Source organism: Bos grunniens, chromosome 6, assembly GCF_055505025.1.
Source record: "Bos grunniens cultivar Pamir isolate PY7600 chromosome 6, Bosgru_T2T1.0, whole genome shotgun sequence".
Taxonomy (NCBI): Eukaryota; Metazoa; Chordata; class Mammalia; order Artiodactyla; family Bovidae; genus Bos; species Bos grunniens.
Window position 1 is genome coordinate 98,920,822 of NC_141170.1, and position 22,208 is coordinate 98,943,029.

A 22,208-nucleotide genomic window follows, 5' to 3' on the forward strand; every position below is an offset into this window, starting at 1 on the left:
CTCTTCTATAAATTTTCAACAATGTTGTAATGTTTCAAAGTATTTTTAAAAGACTGAGTTATGAACACATGTGAGGTTACTTTCTCTGCTTACTTCACACACAGGGTAAAGAGAACCAGAGCTGACAGAAGCTTGTGGTATAGGAATTACAGTTTCTCACGTGCTTTTTCCTCAGGGTGAGTTTATCCTCGGAGACAAAGACGGTATAGAGCTTTCTGTTCTTTGAAGATGGAGTGGGTGAAGCACTGTTACTCTGTGGCAGTCCTTTGTTCTCCTGAAGCTGTGTCTCTTGTATGTCCCTGAAGCAGGAATCTGTGCCCTTAGCAGTGATTCTGTGAAAAGAGATTAGTCATTGACAGTGATGCTGTGTGGGAGATGCCACAAAGTAGTTCACCTGAATCACTGTTCTGGTACTATTATATCGTGTGCACACGTGTGTGTGTGGGTGTGTGTGTGTGTGTTACTCAGAACATGGAAAGGCCTGGCTTGTTCATCCTGACCAGTGAGGGCAGGTTTGGGAGCTTCCCCCCTGCTCAGTGGGATATGTGAGGCCAGCAGGTGGAGAGAGACCCGGACACAGCAGCGAAAGGTCAGGGCGTTTTATTCCAAAAACTGTCAGTAACAAGAAAGCTGTCGGCTTCAGAAAACAGGACAGAAAAAAAGGTGGAGGGGGGTGGTTCAAGGTCAAGTACACACAAATCCACAGAGGAAAGGAAAAATCAGCAGGAGGCAGTCACCAGGACACAGTGCAGAAGCTGGACCTCCGGTCTCCTGAGTGAGGTCAGGGTGGGCCCCAGGTCTACCAGGACTTATTTCTCATAATAAAAAGAAAACCGGGAGGGCTTAGTAACAAGTTCTATAGTTCTGTTCTCTGAGGAGAAAGTGAAGTTCTACAATGTGGAGCTGGCTCCTGGGGGTCAGTGGCTGAGTTGTGCTGTTAGACTTGAAAGGAGTTGTGGAAAGTCAGATATTGTACAGAATACACACAGAAGTCCTAAACTTCTGTGAGTGTAAGAGTGCTGTGAGTCCCTGAACACTTTCCCAACTGTTAGGAAGTCAGAGGAGAAGCTGTTAGCAGGGATGCCACACTTGAGGGGTACAAGAGCCTGGCAGGAATGTAGCCTTAGGAGGGAGCCAGATCGGTGCCCTGACACTGGCTCCATCACTGCTACCCCCGTGCTGGGGCAAGTCACTTGATCAGTGAGGACTGCCCTCGCCTGCCTGGAATAGAAACTTCACCAAAAAGACTTAGCTTTTTCCCTCACATAACAAGAAATCCATAACTCAATAGCCTAGAACAGAGACAGCTACTTGCTGGCTACTTCCAGCTTTTTCCTTCCCAGTACTTAACTTGTGGTATTTGGCTTCATGGCCTCAAGATGGTTACTCCACTGCCAAGCATGCTTCCTGCAGGTAATAAGAGCAAAACCATCTCCTGCTCTGGCTCTTTTCATTTGGGGGAAATAGAAAGCTTTCCCAGTGACTTCTCCTATACCTCATGATCTCATTTTACACACACATTATTCCATCTCTCTCTCTCTCTCCCTCCCTCCCTTTCTCTCTCTCTCTCTCACACACACACACAGAGACCTAACCACCTGAACTACCAGAGACTGGGGAAAAGGTTAGTATTTTTAACTGGGTGCATGTGTGGTCCAAACAATAAAAGTTTGGGAGATGAGAGAATAGATAAGCAACTGGCAACAGAAAGCAGGTTCACTGGTTCATTTTTTCCAATGGGGATGGCCAGACCTTGGTGGTAGAGGGGAGAGACAGAGAGTGCACCTGTCTAGGACACAAGCCCCAGGTGGGGGGAGTTTCTTGTCTGTTTTGTTATTGTTGTATTACCAGCACTTGGAACAGTGTCCTCAATAAGTACTTGGTGAATGAATGAAATGAATGGCGGAGACAATGCTCAGTATCCAGGATGCCAGTTGGTACACTGAGGGAATACAGTCATTGTCATTGCTCTTGTTGTTACCAAGTCCTCCTGTGGTTTTTCCTGTGTTGTTTTCCAAGGCTGGTAGGTGGTGAAGAGCAACTAGCAGAGGCAAGCATTCTCAAGAGAGGTATTTACCAAGGTGGGCTGAGAATGGGGTCTTTAGCATTATCAATCCTGAGGAGGGAAAAGTTATTGTACCTTTTCCCAACCTAGGCAGCAGAAACGTTTTAACTTTCAACTCTCAGAGAACCAATGTTTCCTTAATGTGTGAGTTGTTATAAAAAGCCCATCATAGAGTTAAGGTATCCAGGAAGTCAAAAAGGTTCAGGAAGAGACCTTGAGTTATTATCAAAATCAACAGTTTTATCCTTGAGTGTTGCTGCTGCTGCTGCTAAGTCACTTCAGTCATGTCCGACTCTGTGCGACCCCATAGACGGCGGCCCACCAGGCTCCCCCGTCCCTGGGATTCTCCAGGCAAGAACACTGGGGTGGGTTGCCATTTCCTTCTCCAATGCATGAAAGTGAAGTTGCTCAGTAGTGTCCGACTCTTCACGACCCCATGGTCTGCAACCTACCAGGCTCCTCCGTCCATGGGATTTTCCAGGCAAGAGTACTGGAGTGGGATGCCATTGCCTTCTCCTCCTTGAGTGTTAGTGTTAGTTCTAGACTAATACTTAAAAAGAAAAGAAAGTGTAGTCGTTCAGTCTTATCCAACTCTGTGTGACCCCATGGACTGTAGCCCACCAGGCTCCTCTGTCCCTAGAATTCTCCAGGCAAGAATACTAGCATGGGTTGCCATTCCCTTCATGGGGTCTTCCCAACCCAGAGATCGAAACCACATGTCCTGCATTCCAGGCAGATTCTTTACCATCTGAGTTACCAGGGAAGCCCAATTCCAATCCAACCATCTCACTGTTCAGATGAAAAAGCTAAGAGCCTGAGTTTCTCCAAATAGCATCACTAATTCCAGACACAGTTATAAGGGAGCCCTAGCTCTTCCTGATATAGGTCTTATTACATATTACATACTGTCCATTACTACTGCCTACTATTGCTCCCCAGTTTATCCTGCCCATCTGTTACACTGTCAGTGATGGAATAGCCTTTCCTTTGAGAGACCCCAGCACAATTATGACATTGTCCTCTGTGGCACTGGATGCAACTGTGGTCATGGGACAGGACCCCACAGTCTGCTCTGGCTCCCTTCCTTTCTCTTTTTTTCCTTTTATGGTCTATCAGTCTCTTACTGGTCTTACCCTGCTGCTGCTAAGTTGCTTCAGTCGTGTCCAACTCTGTGCTACCCCATAGATGGCAGCCCACCAGGCTCCACTGTCCCTGGGATTCTCCAGGCAAGAACACTGGAGTGGGTTGCCATTTCCTTCTCCAATGCATGAAAGTGAAAAGTGAAAGGGATGTCGCTCAGTGGTGTCCGACTCTTAGCGACCCCATGCACTGCAGCCCACCAGGCTTCTCCGTCCATGGGATTTTCCAGGCAAGAGTACTAGAGTGGGGTGCCATTGCCCTGTTCCCTCCTAAAACCACTACTCTAAAATTGCTATTACCACATCACCAGAGACCTCAGAATTGTCAAATCCAATGAACACATTTTTCCGAATTTATCATATGGTAGCATTCTTGCCTGGAAAATCCCATGGATGGAGGAGCCTGGTGGGCTGCAGTCCATGGGGTCGCTAAGAGTCGGACACCACTGAGCCACTTCATGTTCACTTTTCACTTTCCTGCATTGGAGAAGGCACTGGCAACCCACTCCAGTGTTCTTGCCTGGAGAATCCCAGGGACAGGGAAGCCTACTGGGCTGCTGTCTATGGGGTCGCACAGAGCCAGACACAACTGAAGCAACTTAGCAGCAGCAGCAGCAGCAGCACTTCTGAAAATTTTTAACCGAATAATTCCTAACATCAGAAGAGAAATTTCATGAGCCCCAGGGAATGTGGAGTTCCAACCTGAAGCCACAGCCACAGGCATGAAATAATTTGAAATCTCATTTTATCTTAAGAATTCAAGTAAATTTTCCATGCTATCCTTTCACATGAAAATAATGTTTTTTTTCTTCAAATATCTTTATAAAATTCATACTCAAGGGACATGCTCGTTTGAATCCTGTGGCTACATATTCCACCTGGCACTTGGGTTTGAATTTCATAACCCTAACCAGCGTCCCTGGAGTATCTCTCAGTACTCAGTGTTATCCCCAGGCGAGGCAGGAACTGAACGAGACCAAAGGCAAAGGATAGTGGCTTCTGTAAGCAGCGTTTACTCTACAACCTCTTCCTTCTCACCTCCCTCCTCATTTTGCCTTCCCCTGGAGAACAGAGGAGGCTCAGAATAAAAGGAATGAAATGTATGCACCTGGCATATGGGCTGGCTGAGCTGCTGCCTTGCTTCGTCCCAGTGGCTGGGCTTCCGTCCAGGGAGGACAGCAGACCATGAGAAACTCTCCCAGTCAGTCTGCTGCAAGCTGCCAGGGGAGCTTTTTCATCTCATGATGGCATATTTACTCACCCAGGAAGTGTCATTCAGAGGCTTGTATTATCTTACTCGGATCTCAGAACTTCTTTTCTGGAAGGGGGTCATACCTATGCTCTGTCCTCAGAGAGGTCCCACTCCTGTCTCTGTATTCTGAATGCTCTGTCCTGATAATCAGGTTTTACTCAGAACTGCAGAACTGCCTTTTGGGATAGATCTTAGATCACAGTTTATGCTTGAGAATTTTTCCTTCCAGTTTCATTGAGATGTAATTGATATATTACACTGTATAGGTTTAAGGTGTATTGCATAATGATTTCATTTACATACATCATAAAGTGATTATCACAATGAGTTTACAGAACACCCATCCTCTTATCTAAACATAAAATCAAAGAACAAAACCTTACCAGCTCAAATAAGATGTATGCGTGCTAAGTTGCTTCAGTAGTGTCCGACTCTGTGTTGCAACCCCATGGACTGTAGCCTGCCAGGCTCCTCTGTCCATGGATTCTCCAGGCAAGAATACTGGAGTGGGTCGCCATGCCCTCCTCCAGGGGATCTTCCCAACCCAGGGATTGAACCCATGTCTCCCGCATTGTGGACAGATTCTTTGCCAACTGAGCCACAAGGGAAGCCCAAGAATACTGAAGTGGATAGCCTATCCCTTCTCCACGGGATCTGCCCGACCCAGGAATCAAACTGGGGTCTCCTGAGTTGCAGGAGGATTACTGGCCGAGCTATCAGGGAAGCCCTAATCTCTTTTCTAGATCTTCTATTTCCTGAATCCCAGACTCATATTGCAATTCTATAAAGGGCTCTTCACTTTAATATACTATGGGTGACTCAAATTCAATACTTCTAAAATTAAACTTGTTGTCTTCCCATAAAAACACCCTCTTTATCTTCTCATCATTGTCTATCCACGTGTTTACTGAAATCAGCTTCCTGAGATATGCATGGAGTTATCCTCTTCATCTCTTACATGTGCAATGTCCTTTTTTTGTTCTCTTCTTCATCCTCCCTGATTTTGCTCTCATGGTTATAACTAACATCTAATGAACATTTGCACATGCCCATATAGACACATTACATATTTTAACTCATTTAATCATTAAACAACTCTTCCATTATGATGGTTTCTTACTACAGATGAGGAAATTAAGAAACAGAGAAATCAGGAATTTTCCCAAATGTCACATGAGTAAATGGTAAAACCAGAATCTGATACCAGGCAGTTGATTTGAGAGCATTCTCTCAACCGCTATAACATTCTACTTTAGCCCTTATTATTTATTTCTTGAATATTTATAGAAGTCTTTCAATTGGTTTCTCTTTTCTAATCTCCCTAACTCCTCCCCCAAATTCCATTGTTCAGATGACTAACTCCCACAGAAAACTTTCTAAAATACAGTCTCATCGTGTTAATCTGCTGCCTAAAATCCATCAGTGCTTCTCCATCACCTTCAGGTTAAAGTTCCAACTTCTTAATAATGCACAAAGTCTTGCATGGTCTGGCCCCTGCCTACCTATACAGCTTCTTCTGAAACCTCCCCCCAGGTGTGGCACCAGCCAGCCAACTGAGATCACTTGCAGTTTCTGAGCAGAACTTGCTTCCTCCATGCATCTCTGTGCTTTTGTACTCACTCATAGCTCCTACTTCAAGGGTAGACTCTTATGGAAAGAGCTCAAAGTTTCTCAAGAGCAGAATGGCTCACCCTCTGTATTTATAGTTACTGTCATACTTTTCCCACAGCATGCTAAATGGAGTTTACTCTTCTCTATCCTTTACTGACCTTGAGGGAAGTGTTGATTCTTTTTCTCTGCAGACCTACCAAAGTACTCAGGGCATGCTAGTCACTCATTGGCTTTCCCAGGTAGCACAGTGATAAAGAATCCACCTGCCAAAGAGCAGGAGATGCAAGAGACCCCGCTTCCATCCCTGAGTCGGGAAGATCCCCTGGAAGAAGAAATGGCAACCCACTCCAGTATTCTTGCCTGGAAAATTCCATGGACAGAGAAGCTTGGTGGGCTACAATGGGGTCGCAAAGAGTCAGACATGACTGAGCATGCACCATCACAGTCACTCATTAAATGGCTATCAAATCAGTTCAGTTCAGTCGCTCAGTAGTGTCTGACTCTTTGCGACCCCATGAATCGCAGCACGCCAGGCCTCCCTGTCCATCACCAACTCCCGGAGTTCACTCAGACTCACGTCCATCGAGTCAGTGATGTCATCCAGCCATCTCATCCTCTGTCGTCCCCTTCTCCTCCTGCCCCCAATCCCTCCCAGCATCAGAGTCTTTTCCAATGAGTCAACTCTTCGCATGAGGTGGCCAAAGTACTGGAGTTTCAGCTTTAGCATCATTCCTTCCAAAGAACACCCAGGACTGATCTCCTTCAGAATGGACTGGTTGGATCTCCTTGCAGTCCAAGGGACTCCCCAGAGTCTTCTCCAACACCACAGTTCAAAGGCATCAATTCTTCGGTGCTCAGCCTTCTTCACAGTCCAACTCTCACATCCATACATGGCCACTGGAAAAACCATAACCTTAAAACTACTTGAAATCTCTTTCAAAAAAAAAAAAAAAAACACCATAGCCTTGACTAGACGAACCTTTGTGGGCAAAGTAATGTCTCTGCTTTTGAATATGCTATCTAGGTTGGTCATAACTTTCCTTCCAAGGAGTAAGCGTCTTTTAATTTCATGGCTGCAGTCACCATCTGCAGTGATTTTAGGATGAACTAAATAAAGACTATAATTGCTTCATTTCCTTTTATGCCATTTTCCTAAACAAGGCCTCTGATAGGCTTCTTGGGCATCATTGGTTTCACCCCGGATCACTAACCTGCAAGGGAAATTCATCTAGATGTGGGGTCAGAATAATATAGACGCCTATCACTTGGTTTGGTACATCTTAGGGATGGACATGAGAGTCTGGAGGTAAAGAGGTGGGCCAAGAAGAACATGAATATGTTTACATTAGTGAAGGGAGCAATGTGCCCCACAGGATAGTGATGCCAGGACATAAAATGTGTTCAATAATCCTGAGAGTTGTTCTTAAAGGAGATAAGTAAGTGCATTTTAAAAAGTGCATTTTCTTCCTCCTTTTGCATGGCAGTTATTCTGAGGGGAAGCCAATGTAGAAAGTCTTGGGATGCAGAATTTTTTAAAGAGAAGCACACGATAGTTATATTTATTACATAGGATTCTGGTGCTTTTGTGACAGATATCCAGGAGGGAAATTACCTTCGCCAATCTTGGCTCAGACCCTTCTCCACTCTTAATCATCCCTTCAAACTCACATACAGTAGACAGAGCAGTTGTCCTTCACCACTGAAGAAACGCAGCCCAGAGTTACGTTACCGTGGAAACAGAATCTTTTTTTTTTTTTTTTTGCTTCAAGACACATCGCTTCATCTGCACTATTATGAAGCAGAATACATTGGTAGGGCTGGGAGGGGAATCAAATATTCTGCCCGCCAGTATTGTGCTTGGCCTCTGGGTGAATAGATGACTTTCAATTAGAGTGCTTAAATATCTTTTAACTTTAATCATTGTTATTAGAGGCCCAACAGAATTTTACTTGGAAAAGAGTAAAAAATTCAACTCTGCTGTTCAGGAGAGAGCTATAAATTTTTTCAAGCTAGAACATTTCTCTTAAAGAAAATACAAGCGAATTTACAATTAATGGTTTCATTGCGTGTAAAATAAATGCCTTTGTCCTTTGTGTTTTGACTTTCTGACTTGATCCCATTGTGGATTTATGAGATTGTCCAGACCTCTTTCTTCCTTTGTCTGTACTCTAAGCTGCTTTGTAGTGAACATACGTATTTACAATTTCCTCTGGCATTGGGCTGCAGGTATTCAGGTTCACCCTTCCTGACTTACTGCCAAGCCCATCTGAGCGTTGACTCCCTAGGCCAGCCAAAGCCCTCGCTCCTATTTGCTGCCTGCTGCAGTGACTGCAAGGCTTGCCTTTTTTTATGCCCAACACTAAATTTAGCCACTGTCCTATTTTATTCTCTCCTCCTTTAACTACTCTCTTTTCTTACTATTTGTGTTGCTAACTGTCGTGAAGGGTGAATCTACAAGACCTCCACTGGCAAGAGGATCAATTCAGTAAAATCCCAGAAATCTAATAAGAAGCCCTCATCCCTTCAGTTCCCAAAATGCTTACAGTCACTGCATTTTCTTACAAGTCCAAAAAAACATAAAAAAAAAATAAAAGTAAAACATATACACACATGCAGAGTCTAATTTTAATCATAGGGAAATCCCATAAGTGAAAAGAAAGAAACATCTTTTATTAGTTGTATGTAAATTAGGAAAATGGGCTTCCCAGGTGGCTCAGTAGTAAAGAACCTGCCTGCCAATGTAGAAGACGTAAGAGATGTGGGTTCGATCCCTGGTTCCAGAAGATCCCTTGGAGGAGGGCACAGCAGCCCACTCCAGTATTCTTGCCTGGAGAATCCCATGGACAGAGGAGCCTGGTGGGCTACAGTCCATGAGGTTGCAAATCATTGCCCGTGACTGAAACGAGTTAGCATGCACAAATTAGAAAATAATATAACACTTTATAATACTTTAAAATTATTAGTATCTTAGTAAAAATAAAAACAAAAACAAACAAATGGAACATAATTAAACTTAAAAGTTTTTGCACGGCAAAGGAAATCATAAAATGGAAAGATAACCCTCAGAATGGGAGAAAATATTTGCAAATAAAGCAACCAACAAGGGGTAAATCTCCAGAATATACTAACAGCTCATGCAATTCAATATAAAAAAACTAATCAAAAAATGGGCAGAAGATCTAAATAGACTTTTCTCCAAAAAAAAAAAAAAAATACAAATGACCAAAAAGCACCTGAAAAGATGCTCAATATCACTAATTATTAGAGAAATACAAATCAAGACTACAATGAGGTATTATCTCACACTGGTCAGAATGTGCTTAGTTGCTTAGTCATGTCTGACTCTTTGAAACTCCATGGACTGTAGCCCGCCAGGCTCCTCTGTCCATGGAAATTTTGAGGTAAGAATACTGGAGTGGGTTGCCATGCCCCTCCCCCAGGGGATCTTCCCAACCCAAAGATTGAACCCAAGTCTCCCTCATTGCAGGAGGATTCTTTACCATCTGAGCCATCAGGGAAGCCCTGCCATCATCAAAAATCTACAAACAATAATCCTGGAGAAGGTGTAGAGAAAAGTATACCCTCCCACGCTGTTGGTGGCAATGTAATTTGGTACAGACACTATGGAGAACAGTATAGAGGTTTCTTAAAAAATGAAAAATAGACCCATCGTATGATCCATCAATCCCATTCCTGGGCATATATCCAGAGAAAACCATAACTCGAAAAGATGCATGTATGCCAATATTCATTGTAGCACTATTTACAATAGCCAAGACATGAAATTTACCTAAATGTCCATCCACAGAAGAACAGATAAAGAAGATTTGGTACATATATACAATGGAATATTACTCAACCATAAATCTAAGGCCGTTTGCAGCAACATGGATGGACCTAGAGATTATTATACTAAGCGAAATAAGTCAGACGGAGAAAGACAAATCCCACCTGATATCACTTATATGTGAAATCTAATTTTAAAATGATACAAATGAACTTATTCACAAACACAAACAGAGTCACAGATCTGGAAATTATACTTATGGCTACCAAAGGGAGAATATGATGGGAAGTGATAAATTAGAAGATTGGAATTAACATATTAACACACTACTATATATAAAATAGATAACTAACAGGTACCTACTGTATAGCACAGGGAACTCTACTCAATATTCTGTAATAACCTATATGGGAAAAGAATGTGAAAAAGAATGGATATATATATATACACCAGTCATATATGTATATAACTGATTCACTTTGCTGTATACCTGAAACTGACACAGCATTATAAATCAACTACACTTCCATAAAATTTTTTAAAAGTTGAAGACCTAGTGTTTTAATTCTCGAGACAGTAGAGCAGCATTAGAAAGCAAGTGACATATATGGAGGAACTAGTCAGTGCCAGCTGATTTAACATCCGCATCTCATTTAATTCTCAAATTCATCTCAAGTGTAACTATTATCTCCATTTTACATCTGAAAGAATTAAGGCTCAAAGAATTTTTTTTTAAAGTCATTCCTGCAGTCACCACACAATCCTAGACAATGATTTCTGATTCTGACTCCAGTGTTTCTGCCAACTCGTCACTGTGTCCTGCATACAGCAAAACTCTCCTATGGGAAGGGCTAAAATCTAAGGAGAAAATGAGGAGAATATGGCCTCTAATCCTGGCTCTCCACCTCCTGATAGAACTGTGGAAAAACCATGTATTTGTTTTGAAGTTAGATTTGTCCATTCTTATTTAATATGGATAAATAAGCCCCTTTCTCCTCATATGTATAAGGATTCAAGTAGTTAATGTAACCAAAATATGTTGAAAATCTAAAGGGCACTTCTTTTTCTGTAGGAAGAATGCCTTTTGTTATTATAATAGACCCAGATTAGCAGGTCCATATCACTTGCAATCAGTTCAGTCCCAATCATTATCAATCCCAAATTCACAATGTTTTTGAGAGCAGATCTATTACATATTTCTTCTGTGTTTCCCAAATCACCTTAACACAATTCTGGGTTGGATAGTGGATGCATTTTTATTAGATGAAGTGACAATTAAATCAAACTATTGTCCAATATGGACTTGAGCCATCAGTGATAGATCCCATTTTATCATATATCAAAATATCAAAAAGGACTCCTTAAATGCCTGGACATAATTAGCCCAAGTTGCTTTATGAATAGTCATAACACTGGTTTATAGTATTATGCAACTGATTTATAACAGGAATGATGGCCAATTCTATTATCATGTAAGAGAAAATATTTTCCTCAACTTCATTGCATGTTTCAGACAAACTCAGGAAATGTTAGTAAAATAAACAGAAAAATAATTGACCTAGACCCTGAAATTTCACTCTCCATACCTCTAACTAGGGGTAAAGAATCCACCTGCCATTTCAGGAGACATAAGAAATGCAGGTTTGATCGCTGGATTGGGAAGATCCCCTGGAGGAGGGCATGGCCACTTGCTCCAGTATTCTTGCCTGGGAAATCCCATGGACAGAGGAGCCTGGCAGGCTTCAGTCCTTAGGGTCACAAAGAGTTGGACACAACTGAAGCGGCTGAGCATGCATGCACTCACTCTAACAAACTGACAATATCTGCTCCATTTGGGGCATTTGCTATCTATGTATTGTAATCTGACTGTTGCATACACTATCTCTTTAATTTTGTAATGACCCTATGAAACTGGATCTATTAATGTCTTTGCTTTATATGTGAGGAAACAGGTTCAAAGAGTAAAAAATAACCTGTCCAAGTCATAACCTGTCCAAGTCTGTTGCACAGCCTGGCCTGTACCATACAGACTGAGTCTAAGTGTAGGCTTTAACTCATGTCAAAGAAAAACCCACGATGTAAGAAAAACCCACAAAGTAAGAGTCATGAGTTTAAGTTTTATTCAGGAACTTACCGTGGACTCTAGCCCAGGAGATGGCCTCTCAGTGGCTCTGAGGAAGCTATGCCAAAGAGGGGGAAGAGAAGCCAATTCATACATGATTTTGGGAGCTAGGAAATACATGCAATCAAGCATACGTCTTGGTAAAAGATTGCTGCCAGTCACAAAGAACAGATATTCCAAGTTAATAATTTTAGTGCTTTTCTATGAACGGCAAGATGCAAGAGTCTGGGGTCATTGAAATGCTTCCTGAGACATACACCCAACTATCAAAGGGCCTGTTTATCCAAAGAACCAAGTGCCTCTGTGGTTTTTCATCCTGAATTCCTCTCAGGGTGGGCAGTTACAGTGCGTGGGGACAGCCCTCATAGAAGCAGGTGGGGAGGGATGCCCTTTTTCTCTGTTTACACCAGAACTCTCTACACCAGCCAAGTGCATAATCTGAGAAAACCAGCTTTCTTTTGCTGCCCATCTTCATTAAGCTCATTATCCTTTATTTTATAAAAGAAAAGAGGAAAGGGATGAAAAGAGAAGAGAAGGAGGAGGGTGCAAAGAAAAAGAAAAAAAAGGGAGAAAAGAAGGTGACTCAGTGTTGTCTATTGCTCCCCCCGCCACCCCGACATAACATGGGCATAAAATGCAGCCTGCCCAACTTTTTAATGCTAATCAACATTGTTGCAAAACAAATACGTGAAGTGCCAGTTTGGTCTGACTTGATGTCATCTTGCCTTTGTTTTGGATTTATCAGGAGAAGTATTCTTGCAGATTAAAGGGCCACTGGAAGATATTTATAAAATCTACTGCTATCACCACGATGAAGCGCATAGTGTACTGGAGTCCTATGAAAAGGAAGAGGAGCTGAAGCAACATTTGAGCCTCTGTATCCAGTCCTTAAAGTAAGGCCTTTTCAAATGATGGTTTCCATGCACTCTCAGTCGCCTAGCAGGGAACATTTTAACTGGATGTAGATGAAAGGTCTCCCATAAATCTTATGTTTTATGAGGCTTGCTGGGAGCACTACTTTGTGTTCTCTTCATGAAAAGCTGACATGCCAGAAACCCTGATTGACTTTTTTTTTTTCCCTGCAAGGATGACTAAAAATAACACAGGAAAGATACAGGGCTCTGTAGAGATAGAAAAAACGCAATATCAAAAAATGAAACGTAGAAGAAAAGCCTTTCTTCAGGCTGTGGTTACTTGTCTGCTCCCACCTAGGTCAAGAAATAAGTGGAAGCCCGTGTGGCACCACGGTCACGGGAGCGCATCAAATAATAGAGCTAGGGGATGTCCCAGGACCCTCTGAATGCCCCTGGCTGCTCTGAGACGGGGGCCCGAGGGGAGACTGGCAAAGACAGGTCAGGCCCTTTTAGAGGTAGTTTCAGGAAAATTAGTTATGCCTTCCTCTTCTCTAAATTGTTCATGGGAAGTGCTATGTAATGTACAGTGTTGTTGTGTTCTTTTTTAATCTGGTAGAAATATTTGTTTGCTATAAAAATCTGAAAAAGGAAGTTCCCTGGTGGCCTGCTGGTTAGGATTCCAGGCTGTGGCCCAGCTTCAATGTCTGGTAAGAGAACTGAGATGCTGCAAGCCACATATATGCCGCCCCCTCCAAAAAAAAAAAAAAATCTGAAAAAAATACACTAAAAAGCATGAATAAGATTAAAAAAAAAAAACCTTACTATTCCATCTATTAATTCTTTACTAACCATGGATTAAAAACCACAGTTTGCACTTTTTCTGATCCTATTTGTATGCATAAATATGAAGATGTATTGGGTTGATTCTTATAAATGGAATTGGTATCTGGCTTTATCTACAGTTTTCTACCAAATGAAGTTTAAAGCCAAAATGTCTGCCCTACTCTACATCCTACCACATGGTTCTATTGTGGTTTTTCACTTCTAAGGTTTATCCATTGTCAAATGGTTTTGATTAGGCTAAGAATGAACCAAGCAGAGTGCTATGGTATTTAAATCAATGCACCCCAACCCGTCTGATTCTCCCCTTTCATGTACTCTCTTATGGGGGCAGAGGGTGGTCCTGATATAGTACAACTGAACTAGAGTGAAATCAGGAAGCTAAATGAGACTGTTCTGGATAATGCCTTTCCAGACTGGAACTGGGACTGAAAATGGGTTTAAATTGGACCTGACAAATTTCTTAAAATTAACTTTATTGCCCTCTACTGGCCATTAAGTAACTGCAGTTCTTTAACCATTTTTCATGCTGTGGAAAAATAACAATTTTGAGTCACTAAATTGCAAGCATTTACATAGTACTTGTTATAGCAAGCGTTGATCTGGTTCCTGAAAATACAAAAATAAATCAGTCTTTGACCCTGCCCACAAGCAGCTCCATATGATTAGGTAATTCTTAAAGATAATATGCAATGAGTGATTTCAGTTCACCATTTCTCCATTAATTACTGTTTAGTTCAGTGTTAGCAAATCAGTTTAGGTAAGCTTTAAAGTTGAAGTTGTATCCATCTTAATAAATTCATATATTAGAAGCAACATCTAAATTTACAGGTACTTTTTCCAAAGAGGAAATAATAGTTTTATCCTCAGTGTGAAGGATGACCTTTCTTATCTTAAACTAGTGACAAGATCCAATAAATGTGTATCTTGAGTCATTTTCCTTCTTCAGTTTCCAGAAATAAAAGAGAGAGATCTTAACAGCACGTGAAAAGTAGCACCTCGAATCCTCACTCCAATCCCAACCCCAGGACTGGAAGTCGATATGGGGAGAGGATGTAGTTTATTTTGGCACGTGCTTCTGACAACTGACCAGAAGTGAAGCAGTCTGTTCAGAGTGGGGTGCACAATAGCTTTTGAGTCCTAAGAGGAAGAAATTAACTCTGTCAAAATAGTCCATCAGTCAGTACAGGTCAGGATCATATCCCCTAAAAAGTAAGCTAAAGCAGAGGTGGTTTGGAAACTTCCTCATTACTGAAAATTACTTTCAGATCCAGCAGCTTATTTGACGTTTTTTTCTAAAAGCCTCAAGTTCTTGCCCTGGTGATATCCCAAATCTTGTATATTCTGCCCCATTCTGATTTTAGGGAATTATTTCAGGTGTTGGAAGGTGCTAAGGTTTACAAAGCACAAAATCCAAAGGAAGTAATATTGGCAGGACTATTTCTTCAGGGAAAGAAAATCAAAATAAAATAGTTTAAGTTAGATCTATTTTCTCCAAAGTTGCCTTGCCATGAAAATAAAGTTAATGATGAATTGTACTAGTCTGCCTGAAAGCTGAGAGCAGGAGAATTATTAACATTAGTATAATACTGACCTCAAACGAGCTAAGCTTTAAATTCTGAGAAACAGGTTTTCAAACAGGTTTATAGGCCAAAGAGAGTCTGGAACACCCCAAGGGCTTGACTTCCCTTGCCAGGTAATCAGTCAAAGCTATTACTGGGGCTCTGCCTTTTTCTTGTGGCTAAATAACAGAGCCCAAGTACACAGTTGCCAATTTCTAATGGGTATTAGGTATGGCCTCCATTTTCTACCAGGCCGGAGGGTATTGGAACAAGTGTGTTTGAAGCGGTATCCACGGAGAAGGTGGCTTTATGCCTCAGAAGTTAAAGCCACAGAGGTTGCATTTTAACCAAAATTAAAATGTTTATTGAGGGCCTAATTAATATTTATTATAAATACTAAATAATGTTGAAAATTTTTTTTTTCAAATATGTAAGCATAATTCTTGCCTCCTGGGAACATACCTTCCAGTTGGTAGATAAACAAAACTATGTGGAAAGCTTAACAATAATACAAAAGTTAATTTAAATAACATACTAGAAGCTGTCACGGTGAGGTTCAAGACTAATTTCCAAAAGGAGAGTAGAAAGATTTCCTGGTCCGGTAACCGGGAGACTTGCGCTCATAACCTAGGGCTATCCTTTGAAGCCCAGTATCTTTCAAATGAACACATAATATTTGTATCCAGAAAATAATTTTGATTCCCCTTGAAAGGTCAGGGCAGTGTTTCTTGCTGTGTGAGTCCTCCTGCATCAGACCTGAAAGGGATGCGTATTAAAGGAGCAGGTGCCTATGCTCTGCTCCAGACCAGAAAAATTAGGATTGCTGGGCATCCAGGCCATGAACCTGTGCTTTAACAAGCTCCCTTGGGTAATCGTGCATACACACTCAAATTAAGACCTACTTTAAAAAAAAAAGACCTACTTTAGGAGGAGAAAGCATGCCCACGGTACCCATTTCCTGCTTTCCCTGAAGCTGTTTCCATGACTGTAGATACAATCTAAGTAGTAATTTCAGGATTTGGAGACGTTAAGAAAGAAAAGGCCAAAACAATCCAGAAGCACAATCCCACGTCTTTGTCTATAGCCTATAAATTGGAAATCTGCAAGTTTTTAATTTATTCAACAATAAGTATTTACGGAGTCATATTAGTGACCTCTAAGATTACATGAAATATTGATTCAGTACAGTTTCTAAATTTATGCAAGTTATTTGCTAAGGATCTAGTTCCTTAGCCTCTTTGGAGTTATTTAAGGTTTCTGATCTGTGTGAGGAAAATGAAAAATAGAACAGCCATGAATGCAAGTGTAGCTATAATTAGAATAGGCTGTCTGTAGCCTCCTTTGTCTGTTTTTCTAGTTATAAATACCACCAAGTCTCTGATGCCTTTCAGAGGTCCTAGAGACTTATTTGTAATAGGATAAGAATGAAGGAACTTTTCCAAGTTTTTTGGGAGGTAGCAGGAAGATGCATTTCTAGTTTCATGTCTAGTTATGACAAGTTTATCTACATTTTTCTTCTTCCTAACCAAGGTCACCATCCTCAGGAGGAAAACTTCCAACCTGTAGTCATCTAGACATTTTGACTGATCAGATTGCTGCTGTAGTTTCTCCATACAGGGAGTAGGAAGGAAGCTAAAAGCTCATGCAACGCAGCATCAAAGGAATAGATTTAAATTTGTTCACCATGTTTTATGTATCTTAATATTATTCTAATAGGGTGTTCCAAATGAAAATTAAAATCTCTTTTGGAAACTCATTCATTTCCTGGTTATGTGGTATCATGTTTGAACAAAGACGATAATCCTTAAGAAATAGCCACATAAAAACTTTTGTTAATGGTAAGTCAAATTATAATGAGCCCATGAAGGTGTAAGGTGGGGTGGTGAATATATTAAGTTACTTTACCCGCCCCAAAAGTGTAAATGGACCCAACTTAACTTCCTCTTTCCTGAAGTGTCCTTGGCTGGGGTTAACTCCTGGAAACTTTTAGCCTAAAAAGGAGATTTTTTTTTTTTAAATGATAAACAAGTAAAAAGGAGTTGTTATAATAAAGTACCACTATGCCACAACTCCAGCTAGATTTCCCTGTTGGAAAATCTCAGGTTTGTTTTCATATAATGTTGTATTTACATTGTAGCAGTGAAAGTCGCTCAGCTGTGTCTGATTCTTTGTGACCCCATGGACTCTGCTGCTGCTGCTGCTAAGTCGCTTCAGTCGTGTCCGACTCTGTGCAACCCCATAGACGGCAGCCCACCAGGCTCCGCCGTCCCTGGGATTCTCCAGGCAAGAACACTGGAGTGGGTTGCCATTGCCTTCTCCATTGTGTGAAAGTGAAAAGTGAAAGTGAAGTCGCTCAGTCGCGTCCGACTATTAGCAACCCCATGGACTGCAGCCTACCAGGCTCCTCCATCCATGGGATTTTCTAGGCAAGAGTACTGGAGTGGCTTGCCATTGCCTTCTCCCCCATGGACTCTACAGTCCATGAAATTCTCCAGGCCAGAATACTGGAGTGGGTAGCCTTTCCCTTCTCCAGGTTCTGATCTTTTCAACCCAGGGATCGAAGCCAGGTTTCCCACATTATGCAGACTGTCAGCTGAGCCACCAGGGAAGCCTGCATTTATATTAAATACAGTATTTAATATATGTTATAATATGTAGGCTTTATTTCATTGAAATAAGTGAAATAGAGAAAAAAAATTGTCCATGTCTTCTCTAGGAGTTAAAAAGAACAATCTTGTCTTTCAACTTCAAAGTATGTGTTTTGGTTCCAAAATGATCACATTTTCACTTGTTTGTTTTCATAGAAAACTGCATTTTTATTTTTACTCAACTTCTGTCCCAAATTTTCTCATCTATGACTCACAGAGCAAAATGAGAAAGGAAATTCCTTAATAGAAGGAGATAGAAATCAGGGAAAGAATGTGAGTTTAAAAGAAAGGAATGGAAAGAAATACTGGGTAGGGGGTAGTGGTGGAGTATTTTCTTTCATTGAGATAGAAGAGTTCTTCAAACAGCAGTTAATAATTGTCTGAAATTGTAGCACCTGCTGATTTTTAAAAGTTTATAATCCTTTGTTGGATTCCCAGCTGGGAGGTTTGGGATTCAGTAAAACCTAGTTATTTCAAGATGTCTAGGAATCCATTCATACACTATGTCAGGAGAGTGAAGGGTAATTGCCTTACATATATGTACACCATTGTTTTATACATATATAAAGTACTAGGATTAATTTTTTTGATTTATTAAGTCCATTAAAATTTATGAAATTCAGCACAGTTGTTGAATTTTTTCTCAATCATTGAATATGAAAAGACCACCTAGTAGAATGTGATGGTATCATAATTTTTTAATTTATTATTTTTAAAATGTTTATTATTATTATTCTAATTTTATTTATTTATTTGGCTGCATTGGAGTGGGATCTATAGTCACAGCATGTGGGATCTAATTCCCTGAACAGGGATCAAACCTGGGCCCCCTGCACTGAGAGCACCAGGTCTCAGCCACTGGACCACCGGGGAAGTCCCCATAAAATGTTTTTGTGCTGGAAACAATCGTTGTATTCCAAAAGACTGAAAAGCAGAGGTCAAGGTGATCAGTTTTAAATACAGGTTATTACTGTATTTCTCTATATCCACATGAGGCTTGTATCTCCTTTATCCTTGAAATTTAACTTGAAAGATTCCCATTTTCTAATTGTTTAATTAATTTGACAAGTATGTTTTGTGATCCTACCATATGCCAGTCAGTTTTTCAGGAACTGGGGCTACAACATAGAACAAGACGAACATAAATCCTTGCCCTTGCTGGCATCTGGGAGTGGAGAGATAAACACAATAAACCAAATAAATACATTATTTTAGAAAGTGACAAAGCATTATGGGGATAAATAAACATAAGGAATGAGGATAAAGAGTCCAATGAGAGGCAGGTACAATGTTTAAAATGCCAGGCAGGGAAGGCTTCACTGGGAAGGGGCATTTGAACAAAGACCTGAGGAGATAAGGAGGGAGTCCTACAGGTAACTGGAGGAAGGGTAGTTAGCAAGTGCACGGACCTCAAGGCAGGAGCCTGCCTGCCTTCTTTGAAAAGGGCAGGGAAGCCTGCAATTGCCAAAGATGGGGAGTAGCTGAACAACAGGGAACGAGGGAGAGAAGGGGAGGAGAGGCAGACTGCATTGCCTTGGGAGGACTTTAGTTTTGCTTGAGTGAAATGGAAGCCACAAAAGCTAGTGATGCCGAGTGAAATTTTCTATGGAAATTATCTCACTGAATAGATGAATTGTCTATAATCAATCTACATAAAACTTTATAGACAGAGATTGTAGTTTTCTGCATGCCAGTTACACTTTCCTTTGTAATCTTGTAATCTGTTTCTCCTACTACTATTAATATGTTTAATAGATTCTTATTTCATAATAGAAACAAATGTTGACATTTAAATCCATTTTCAAAAGACTAAAATTTACTAACTATAGTTTAAATCAAGAGTTGCTAAGTTTATATAAAGTGTGAAACAAATATGGTAGATGCATACTAAAATAAAATTTTAGGGACATGATTATACGACTAATTCTACAAAAACATTCATGAAAATGACTTGCTATTTTACATAAGATTTTAAAATTTTTATAATCTTTGCTCATTACCTCAGATAACTGGATTTATATTAATTTACTTTTTTTTTCTTCTCTTGTAGGAACATATACATGCAACAGTAAGTACTTTTGTTTAAATAATAGCAAATATAAAAATCAGGGAAAAAGCTAATGAATATTTCTGTGCAAATTAGGATTTTTAGTTTTTATAATGATGTTCATTGCTTTTAATAAGTAAGTCAAGATTTCAAAGACATTTACCCTAGACATTCTTGATGCATTTATTTCCAATTTGTCTCAGCTGATTTTACATATTAGATTATTATTATCTTAACCTTATTAAACTTTTTGGAAGAATCTTGGGGAATAATTTACTTAAATCACAAGTTTGCTGGTAACAGGAACTCTTTGGGAATTGTTCATCACACATGTATTAAAGAATCTTAATGTGTCCAAAAACACTTCTTCCTAAGGAAACATTAGTCTAAAAAATTTTAGATTAATACCATAATGTTTTTTAAGGTTATATAGATTAATGTATAAGAGATTACTTATTCATTATAGTAAAATATTGAGTTTCTTCTGACTTAGACTCTGATTTGCAGAGAAAAAAATTGTGCACACACATGTGTATGTGTGAAGATGAAATAACTGGATGACATCTCTACACATAGATATCACCAGACGGTCAACACCAAAAAAAAAAAAAGATTATATTCTTTGAAGCAGAAGATGGAGAAGATCTATACAATCAGTGAAAACAAGACCAGGAGCTGGCTGTGGCTCAGATCATGAACTCCTTATTGCCAAATTCAGACTTAAATTGAAGAAAGTAGGGAAAACCACTAGGACATTCAGGTATTACTTAAATCAAATCTATTACAATTATACAGTGGAATTGACAAACAGATTCAAAGGATTAGATCTGATAGAGTGCCTGAAGAGCTCCAGACAGAGGTTTGTGACATTGTACAGGAGGCAGTAGTGATCAAGATCGTCCCCAAGGAGAAGAAATGCAAAAAGGCAAAATGATTGCCTGAGGAGGCCTTACAAATAGCTGAGAAAAGACGAGAAGTGAAAGGCAAAGGAAAAAGGAAAGATAAGCCCATCTGAATGCAGAGTTCCAGAGAATATCAAGGAGAGATAAGAAAGCCTTCCTCAGTGATCAATGCAAAGAAATATAGGAAAACAATAGAATGGGAAAGACTAGAGATCTCTTGAAGAAAATTAGAGATACCAAGGGAAACTTTCATGCAAAGATGGGCACAATAAAGGACGGTATGGACCTAACAGAAGCAGAAGATATTAAGAAGAGGTGGTAAGAATACACAGAAGAACTACACACAAAAAGATCTTAATGACCCATAAAACCATAATGATGTGATCACTCACCTAGAGTCAGACAGCCTCGTGTGCGAAGTCAAGTGGGCCTTAGAAAACATCACTGTGAACAAAGGTAGTGGAGGTGATGGAATTCCAGTTGAGCTATTTCAAATCCTGAAAGATGATGCTGTGAAAGTGCTGCACTCAATATGCCAGCAAATTTGGAAAACTCAGCAGTGGCCACAGGACTGGAAAAGGTCAGTTTTCATTCCGATCCCAAAGAAAGGCAATGCCAAAGAATGCTCAAACTACTGCCCAATTGCACTCATCTCACACGCTAGCAAAGTAATGCTCAACATTCTCCAAGCGAGGCTTCAATAGTATGTGAACCAAGAACTTCCAGATATTCAAGCTGGATTTAGAAAAGACAGAGGAACCAGAGATCACATTGCCAACATCAATTGCAAGAGTTCCAGAAAAAATCTACTTCTGCTTTATTGACTATGACAAACTCTTTGTGTGGATCACAATAAACTGTGGAACATTCTTAAAGAGATGGGAATACCAGACCACCTTACCTGCCTCCTGAGAAATCTGTATGCAAGTCAAGAAGCAACAGCTAGAACTGGACATGGAACAACAGACTGGTTCCAAATAGGGAAAGGAGTACATCAAGGCTGTATATTGTCACCCTGCTTATTTACCTTACATGCAAAGTACATCATGCAAAATGCCAGGCTGGATGAAGCACAAGCTGGAATCAAGATTGCCAGGAGAAACATCAATAACCTCAGATGACATCACCCTTAGGGCTGAAAGTGAAGAGCAACTGAAGAGCCTCTTGATGAAAGTGGAAGAGAGTGAAAAAGCTGGCTTAAAACTCAACATTCAAAAACTAAGATCATGGCATCCAGTCCCATTACTTCATGGAAAATAAATGGGGAAACAATGGAAACAATGACAGACTTTATTTTCTTGGGCTCCAAAATTACTGAGGACGGTGGTTGCAGCCATGAAATTAAAAGACACTTTTTTCTTGGAAAGAAAGGTATCACA

At 40.5% G+C, this 22,208-nt stretch overlaps 1 protein-coding gene across 2 annotated transcripts in view; it reads left to right on the top strand.

Moving 5' to 3' along the window:
- The window catches only part of ARHGEF38 (Rho guanine nucleotide exchange factor 38), a 151,745-nt gene that overhangs the window by 86,493 nt on the left and 43,044 nt on the right, over positions 1-22,208 (top strand). For both annotated transcript variants that reach the window (XM_086406904.1, XM_086406905.1), the window contains exons 4-5: positions 12,722-12,869; positions 19,931-19,948. In XM_086406904.1, the coding sequence (XP_086263030.1) occupies positions 12,722-12,869; positions 19,931-19,948 (166 nt within the window). The remainder of the gene's footprint in view (positions 1-12,721; positions 12,870-19,930; positions 19,949-22,208) is intronic.